The sequence below is a fragment of the Mesoplodon densirostris genome, chromosome 5 (assembly GCF_025265405.1).
Source record: "Mesoplodon densirostris isolate mMesDen1 chromosome 5, mMesDen1 primary haplotype, whole genome shotgun sequence".
Taxonomy (NCBI): domain Eukaryota; kingdom Metazoa; phylum Chordata; class Mammalia; order Artiodactyla; family Ziphiidae; genus Mesoplodon; species Mesoplodon densirostris.
In genome coordinates this window covers 121,068,021-121,077,433 of record NC_082665.1, presented here as the reverse complement: position 1 = coordinate 121,077,433, position 9,413 = coordinate 121,068,021, and the positions used below count along the sequence as shown (strand labels likewise).

Sequence of the window (9,413 nt, the reverse complement as noted above, 5' to 3'; positions counted from 1 at the left end):
AACTCCTATGTATCCCATCCTACTTCTACATTGATTTCCTGGTTGGACTTTTGACCTGCATTGACCTCAATGCATCAGTGAGTTGATACCTTACATTCCTTTTGAGGCTCCCCTTCATAGGTACATTGTTCCCTCAGTCTCTAACCTTTTAGGCTTCTTCAGAGTAAAACTGACTTGCCTTCCTATTGGACTTCTTCTCTGCAGGAAGTCAGGTTTCAGCTTCTGTGCTCTAAGTAAGTTACCTGCTCATCTGTTTGCTTTCCATCTTCCAAAATTCTGTTATTTTTCATCTTTCTTCTCCCATATTTGTCTTTGAGGGGTTTATAGCTTTAAAAAAAGTATTCCTTCACTCTCAGTTTAATGGGGTTCTGAAGAGAACGGAGTTACTGCTTGTCTTCTTGAGTTCATGTTTGGTCTTCTCTCGACTATGGTAGCTTCCCATTTTCTAAACCCTTAATCTCTTGATTCTCCAGAAAATAGGAGCATTTTGAGCTTTCTAGACAACTTAAAAAAGGTGTCTACCTAGTCTTTTCCTGGGACTGCCTAGCAGAGCCCTATTTGTTCTGTGGTTAATATACTGCCAGAAACAAGTCAATGTGAATTAGCTTTTGTAAATATAAATTAAAAATTAGAGAACTTTTGGGGATTAAAGGTTAAGTGTGAGTTTAAAGTCAAGCCAACTTTGAGAAATTTCCTCTTGATTGGAAAATAAGACTCATAAGGTCAGATGAGCTTTTCTCTTTTGACTATGAAGAAGAGAGTATTTAGTGACTGGAAATTAAAACTTTTCCAGAGACCAAGAAGGCAGTTGTAGCATTTCCTAAACTCATAGCAATTGTGTTTCATACAGCTGTATGTGCACTTTCAGTTACAAAGATGTTTTTCCGGAGGTGGGTGGAATTTCAATAATTCTTTCCATTTTTCATTAGTGTATAACTTTTCCACATATTTGTTTTGTTTCTACAGAAGTATTATCAGTTCCTTGTGGGTAGAGGATGTTTCTGACACATCTTAGCATCTCCGAGTGCTAGAAGAATAGAGCTGACTGTAAGGATCAGGTACTGTGCATGAGCTCTTTTAATTTTTATAACGATCTGTGAAGGAGGAAATATAATTTCTCTAATTTTATAGGTGAGGAAACTGAAGCACAAGCTACACAACTCCAGTGAGAAGCAGAGCTGGAACTGATTCCACTTGGCTGATTACCCAGGTCAGCTAGATCCTACCCCTCGTATCCTGCAGTGCTTGCTTTCAGTGAACAGGTGATGTGCTTTCTGGAGAGACAGATATGGGACTTCATGGAGCTTACAGAATAGGCTATATGACTGCTTGCTAATAAATGTCTGTTGAATCTGACCAGAGGCTATTGGTCATTGTAACATACCATCTGGAGCAAGACTGTGGAGGAGCCCTATAGCTTAACCTGTCTCTTAACTGTTGGAAGCTACTGATGTCTGCCCAAAAGAAGCTAATAATAATGAATTGACTTTTAGGTTAATTTGTAACCTTCTTCTTCCTTAGTTATCTCCAGCTGGAAGAAATCTAGTCCCAGAGAGTCAAATAATGATGTCTTGTGAAGATTTATCATGTACTTCTATGTGGTCACTACTGGGGCTGTGGTCTCTGACACGAAGCCCTCCTTGCAATGTACAAGCATTTGGAACACTGGCAAGGCCTATGAGCTAAAATTTCAAACAACCAGCAGTTAGAAACTGACGGTTGTCTCCAAGTGCTGTAGATCTCCTGGGTATTTCCAGCTCCAATGGGAAGGGAGTTATGATCAAAGTCACTAAGGTTAAAATGACTGTAGCTATCAGGATGGCCCCTCCCCCTTCCTTTTGGTTCACTGTTGGGGAAATCTTTCCCCAGGGACGCTGTCTCTTTCTCTGCTATCTCGGTTGTCCCTGTTGGATGCTCCCCTATCTCAAGTAGCTCCAAGTTCCAAAAACACCAGAGATTTTTTGCCTAACTGGTTGCTTCATATCACAAGTAATCTAGTAATTGCTTGTGAATTGCAGGTCTATTTCAATTTTTGTGGTGAGAAGCACAGAACTGGTACTTTTTAAATGTCTTAAAAAGTGAAAAAAATATATGAATGTAAATAATCAAACACAATAACGTAAGTATTGAATTTGTGTTATCCAATATGATTGATGAAACTATAGACCATACTTTCCAGACTGATTTCACGCAAACTTTTATGTTTTAATTTCACAATTTGAAAAGTCATATGCATAGTTAAGGTAAAATTTGGAGTTTCTCTTTTCCTCCTAGTCCATCTAAAACAGTGCTGTCTAATAGAACTTTCTAGAACGTTTTCATCTGTGCTGTCCAATAAGATAGCCAGCCACTAGTCACATGTGATTATTGAGCACTTAATGTGGCTAGTGCAGCTGAGGAACTGAATTTTAAATTTTATTTTCATTAATTTAAATTTAAATAGTCACTGGTGAGTCATGGCTACCATATTGGTCAGAATAGATCTAGAATACAGTGATGACCTTATAACAGGATAGTCTAGGCTATGTTACAGTCACAAAGAATGCTAAAATCTTGGGGATTTATAAGAACAAAGATTTATTTCTTGCTTGTGTTAGGTACTCATTTGGGATTGGCTTGGGACCTAGGTGGATAAAGTAGCCACCATCTGACATGTTGCCAGTCACTATGGAGAGTCTTGCACCAGTACTTAAATTCTCTGGACCAGAGGGGATGAACATCACTTCTGCTTCTACCTCGCTGACCGGAATTAGTCACATAGCCCCATCTCCCATCTCACACAGGGAGTCAGGAATGTGGTCCTAATCATGTGCCAGGGGGCAAAGAGCCTCAGTAATGACTGTCACAGACATTAGCTTCCTTTTCGAAATACAGAGGAGTTCCCAAGGGTTAAAGAAAGTAGTATTACCTGTGTTTTCTTGAAAAGTGGAGAGTTGAGTTTCTTTAGAATTCAGTTATTCTTTAGCTCATTGATACTCATTAGCACAGATGTATTAAAAGCACAGATTTTATTAAAATGTGTAGAACTCAAACATCTTGATAAAAAGAAAGAGACTTTAAGTAAAGTTAGAGCTGACAACAGTCAGCATGTCTTTTTAGTTATACATAGAAATTCACTTAATATGAAGCTCTGCAATGTAAGGAATAATCAGTGGATTGTTTTTTATATGTTTGGGATGAGAATGGAATGGAAGGAAATTATTTGTTTTCTTTCAGAATATAAGGGGCATTTTTCACTAGCGAGGAATAAAAAGTCCTTTTCTTTAAAAATAATAATTTCCTCACTAGGAACATTTGTGGATTGTGGTTGCCTTAAAAAAATGAAACAATTTAAATATTATCTGGACAATGGATTCTTTCCAGACTATACTGTGGAATCATAGAATCATCTAGTCTAACATTTAATAGTATGTCTTGATTCTTTCTAGAATATCTACAGTATTGTCTGAATACTCAAGACCTGGGGGCCCCCACCATCTGATGTCTGATAACAGACTTCCTGTGAAGCAGGAGTGATGGTTTCCTGAGAACAAATGCTTCACTATCAAGACATGGAAAGATAGCACTCGGCTGCTAGTAACAAATTGCACCAAAGTTACAAATGCAGACCAAGCCTTGGTAAATATTAATGACGATGATGATTTTGTGACATACTGAAAATGTTAGATTTTAGCATTATGAGTGTACTGTAGATACTAGAATGTAATTGAACCAAAATGATGCTCGAGAGAAATTTTGAAGCAAATGTGCAAATTAGGCTACCTAGTATAAACTAGAAGTGCCTAAGTCATTCTGTTCCTTAGTAAAGCACAACCAAGTAAGCCTTTTTTTTTGGCTGCTCTGCGCGGCATGTGGAATCTTAGTTCCCTGACCAGGGATCGAACCCGTGCCCCCTGCAGTGGAAGCGTGGATTCTTAACCACTGGACCACCAGGGAAGTCTCCCAGCATGTAAGCCATTTATGCAGCAGAGCATTTGTTTTTAGTTTCTGAGATCTGTTTGGGTCATCTACAACTGGTGGCCTGGAAGGGAAAAGAAGGCTGCAAAGACTGAACAAACAGCATGCACTGTGGTAGCCTTTATTTAAAAATTGTGAGCTAACTACAGTTGTAGTGTTCTCATTTACCATTCTGATGGCATAATAAACTGGGAGAACATTAACACAACTTCAAGAAGGCATCAAAAAACCTGTAAACAAACATACACACCACGCATGCGCGCACATATACAGCATACATGCACACAAAGATTATAGTCTAAACACAATCAGAAGTGATGAAGAAAAGCTTTGAATGCTCTAAATCAAATTTAAAACACTATTATAATAAACTGTGGCAATACTGTGGCTATATGAAAAATGTTGTAACTGCTTAAAAAGCAAAAAGAAAAATACTGGCAATTTGAAACTAGCAGCAAGAAGCAGATAAAAATAGAATGGAAGATAACATAAGACTAGGTAACATCAAAATTCTAATGTTGATACTGTGTAGGATTGCACTGAAGTAATTTAAAATTGGTTCTTAAGGAACTCTCAGAAAGTCCCTTGAAATATTAAACTGCTGCGCTTTACAAACAGTGGAAAAGAAAAAAGTATTTGGAATGTTACACACACAGAGAGGAACTGTATTAGGCATATCAGTTTATGGTCTTTGTTTATGCCCTTCAAAAAGTTTTATAAAGAAAAATTTAAGTGCCAATGTAGTGAAAGAAAGTTAAAAATTCCTAAAGATGCAAGTCTGAGTGCATTTATCAGGTTAAGAATATATTTCAAGGTTGGGGGGGCAAGGCATGATTGATGCACATTCAAGAAGAAAAGTCTCGTGGAATCCATAAGGTAAGTAGAGTTCTCTGGAGCATGTTTAAAAATGAAGGTATATTAAACTCAGACTATCCTGAATTAGATTCCAAAGTATGTGGAGTTCTATAGCTGAAATCTATTTCATAGTGGCCAATAAATAAAGACTAACTTTTCAGCAAACTGTTTTTTCATACATTCAAACACAAAGATCTTTACCACACATGCAGAGCTGATATTCTAAAACAGCGCGGGTATGAATACTGGTTTCAGAAAAACACATTAACAAGGATTTTTTTCCATAGGTTACTATAAAAATGTCTGAAGCTTCTAGAAATCTTCAAAGAGGGGATAAGTTTAGATTTCCTACTGATTTTGGAAGAAAGGAGATTCTGTTTTTCCTAAGGAAGCCAGTCATCCATGAGCAGGAGACGTGTCTTCAGAATCTAAGAAGGGTAATGTCCCTAATGCTTAAACTCATGGCAAGTCCAGATCCAGAAAAACTGGCAGGTAGAACAGGGGATGGAAATGAGAAGTTCAAATGTCTATAGTATACTTTGGAAATATTGTGCCTCGTAAGTTAAAATGGCTCAACTGCCTGCAGAATGAAGTGCTACAAGACTGGAGGAGACCCGGTTCTCTGGAGTAGGAGCTGGGAGAGACCCCCATCTCCAGGGACCCTCTGGGCAGGGCTGTGACCTTGCTTTTTCATGAGTGCTTTCAGTTGGAGAATTTATATGACTTTGCCCAGATAAAGCTTCCTTCTGGTTACTTTTTCTCTAAAATTGGTTGGTCAGGCAACTTACTGGTGATTTCCCAAAATGAAATCTAGCTGTACTAGAATCTTAAGGTGCCAGCTAATTTAAATTAATGCCCCTCAGTAATGCTGCTGGGTATCAAGCACTATTGCTGAAGAATCAACCCTGAAATGACCTAACTAAACAATCTATCACACTAGGTGCTTTTACTGTCTTGGGTTTTTTTGAGCTTTAGAGAGATAGTCTTTGTCATATGACTTAGAAACCGCTTCTCTCTGGCTTTGTTTCATTCTTCCTCCTCTTCTTCTTCCCCTTCTCCTTCTCCTTCTCCTTCCTCCATGGTTTCCACAATGAGCTCTGCTGTGCAGGTGGCTTCTCCAAGACTGTTGACAGCCTTGCAAGTGTACTTGGCATCATCATCCCCGCAAACATCACTAATGATTAAAGAGCAGTTCCCATCCTCATCATAGTCTATCTGGAAGTGGCGGGACTCCCTGATTGACTGGTCATCTTTGAACCAGACGACCTCAGGGTCTGGGTATCCTGTATCACAGGGAGGGAACACAAGTTGCAGAAACTATTATTTAAAACTTATCAGTTCATGCAAACTCTTGAGCTACCTCTATTGATTAAGGGGGTAAAGGGGAAAAAATTATGATGTTGGCTTTTACCATCTATTTTGATATTTACATTTGAATAGGGGCATGTATTGTAAACACTAATATCTGAAACACCACATAAGGTACTGTACAGCCATCCCATTTCCCACCCATGTAGGGCTTGTACCACCTCCCACCTTAACACAGATATAGATAACTCCCTGGAACACTGTCCCAGTTCCAACCACATGCCTGGAGCTAAATATCTTCTTGGATTAAAAGAAAACTTGTTTTATCTTGTATAAAAGAACTTAAATAAATTTAAATAAAAAAATAAGAGTCAGAAAAAATGGGCACAAGGGATCTTTTGGGGGTGATGGAAATGTTTAAAAACTGGATTGTGGTAATGACTGCACAATTCTGTAAATTTCTAAAAATAATTGAATTGTATACTTAAAATGGGTGCATTTTATGGCATATAAATTATAATTCAAAGATGATAACAGACCTATAAAACGTAAATTAGAAGAACTGACAATACTGCTAGGAAAAAGAAAGCAGTATTTGTCTTTGTCTGATCCAAAGACGACTCATTCGTCTCATTTTATGCATTAGTCATGTTGCTGCAAAGTTCAGCGTTAAAATATATATGTTTTATGCCTTTAAAAACATAATAATACTAACTGACTTGTTTTTAAACTTTGGAGAAGTAGTTTTACAGGACAAAATTGTAGCCCCAGCTAGAATACAAATTACACATAAGAATTCTAACATTCTTTTCAAGTAGAATTTTGTTTTTAACAAACAGCATCCATATGCTTTAATTTCTCCTCAGCACTCCAAAGTAATGCAAATACCAAGAAAATAATCCCAAAGAGAAAAGTAAGCAAAAAGGTAATTATTATGAAATAATATTTCCTAAAAATTAAAGGAAAAAGTAAGGAACTTAAGACCCAGAGACAGTGGTGATGGTGAGAGCTACAAGCAGTGGCCCAGAACTCTCAGCAGAACCCCCAATCTGAGCACTTCCACACTAGCAAAGGCAGCACATCCACTTTTTAAAAAACATTGAATGAAAAAAGAGAAAGATTTGGTAGGCGAGGCATTTATAAGGCATCTTGATAATAGAGTGATGCAGGAGAAAAATTGTTTCATTCCTACCTTTGGGTTACTTTACCCACAAGGCATTATCTAGCCATACTGCTGGAGAATCTTACAAAGTGGGAGGCATGGTTCGTTATCACTGCTGTCCTGTGCTATGCTGCCTTGGGGAAGTTGGTCTGACCAAAATGGGAGATAGACCTCCACTCTGGTTGGCACACAACAGTCACAGACCTGAAGCAAAGAGGCCTGTCTTATCTTGCCACTTATCTTTCTAGAATGTTGCAGTCTGTTGAAACTGAAATGCTATGTGTCACCAACACTGCTAACTTCTCAGGTGCTATGCTAAGATCCCTTAGGGTCCCTTGAGCTCTAACAACTCACTCTGGCCACGTTATTTCTAGCAGGCAGAGAGACATGGGGAAGACAGCACAAGGGCCTGGATCCCAACTTCCCTCACTTTGAAGTCACACCGCAGGCTGTCTCTGCACTTACTAGTTCCACAACTTTTCCCTTGACTCCATGACATCTTTAAAAGACTTGAAAGGTTTCCCCTTTCCACATGTTATCTCACAGTCTCCAGAGCCACTCAAGGCATTAGACACTGTCTAACAGATGAGGACTAGAGGCTCAGAAGAGCTAAATCACCGCCCAAGGTCACAGAGCCCAGTGATTAACAGCAGAGCTGCCTTCTCTGCATCCTGTGCTCTGTGCCAGCCTTCCTTTGAGAGCCTTTGGTGGGCAGTTCACATGCTTCCCATAAGCTTGTAGAGCTCATTTCATTAAGCATGTTCCATAGCCAAATAGGTCCATGATAAACCACTTTTAACTTGGGTGTAGTGGCTGATGTAAGTAGGTGAAATACTAGATGTGCCCTCAGTGAGTCACTGAATGGCCCTAATCTTAAGCAGGTGGAGTGGGGCAGTGGGCCAACTCCTCCTGACCCATTTTCCCTCACAGCCTGGCTGCCCCAGAACTGGCATTCTGCCAAGGGCACACAGTAGGGGTCCACCAGCCAACCATACCCCTTTTGTAGTTAAGGGAAGAACAGCGACAAACTTACCTTCGATCTTGCAGTCAAATCTAGCAGCACTTCCCTCCACAACTTCTAAATCACGAATGGTCTTAGAAAAGTAGGGTTTTACATGGGCCTTTTCCTCAGTGACAGCCTCAAGGAAAGCTTGGGAGACATCTTCTAGAAGACAGGGAAGAGGACATGGTAATTTCTTTATTCCTTGTTCTCTCCTCTTCCGTGGTTTAAAAAAGCTGACTTTTTTTTTAAGTTGTTATACTTTAGCAAATAATGGCACTTAGAGGACTGAATCATAAGCACACCTTTCTCCTGGGGACTGGCTGGCCTGCTGCCAAATGATTTTGGCAGAAGAGAGAACTGTGACCAAACTGGGGAAATGTTTGGACTCCCCCTCCCTTATGCTGACACACTGAAAAAGGAAATAATCTTTAAAAAGGTTATCTGGCTGCATTTCATGCTGTTTCAGGATTCAGTTGAGGGTATTGAAGAAGGACGGAAGCACGCCAGCCCACCTGATCCCTGTATCCCCTCTGCCCTCCTCTGGAAGCAGCAGGCCCTTCATCTGCTCCTTGGAAGGGAAGACCCAGGTCCTAGAGGCATCTTCGATTTGCCAGTAGCTCTATTCTCCACACGGATACTGCCTTCACAGTGTATGACTCTGGACCAGGGTTTGGGATTGGTCCAGGGAAAAGCTGTAACTTTGAGTGGCTCCTGATCTTCTCCTTCCCCTTCAGGCTATTTCTGGGTCGTCTGGAGAGTGGCAGGGCTGGAGCAGGAGGGACCAGGCCCATGTGCAGCAAGCAGGCTCGGTCCCTGGCTGCACCAGAGCAGCTCAGCAAGCAGCCTCACCGATTACCCTGTCTTATGCACAAAGGGAGCTAGACTCAGCTTCTCACCTTTGGATACCAAAAGCATTAGGCAGTGGGAGGTGGAGGAGTGTCTCAGGTCAAATGAGGCACCTCAAGATGATAAGGGCCAGACCCTACATGCATCTGAAGCAGGAAGAGGCCAAGGCCTTCACTGAGGAGATGGATGGGGCAGCATCTCAAAGACGGTGGGCAAGTAACTAACCCTGTTGGTCTCTAGGAGGGGCCCTGCCAGTCAGTGTCTACCCAGTTCAAACGACAT

At 40.3% G+C, this 9,413-nt stretch overlaps 1 protein-coding gene across 13 annotated transcripts in view; it reads right to left on the bottom strand.

Annotated features, from left to right (window-relative positions):
• Window positions 1-3,094: 3,094 nt before the first annotated feature.
• MYLK (myosin light chain kinase) overlaps window positions 3,095-9,413 on the bottom strand; it is a 191,240-nt gene continuing 184,921 nt past the window's right edge. For all 13 annotated transcript variants that reach the window (XM_060099431.1, XM_060099437.1, XM_060099433.1 and 10 more), the window contains 2 exons: window positions 8,316-8,447; window positions 3,095-6,095 (listed from right to left, as the gene is read on the bottom strand). In XM_060099431.1, the coding sequence (XP_059955414.1) occupies window positions 5,839-6,095; window positions 8,316-8,447 (389 nt within the window). In that variant the 3' untranslated portion in view covers window positions 3,095-5,838. The remainder of the gene's footprint in view (window positions 6,096-8,315; window positions 8,448-9,413) is intronic.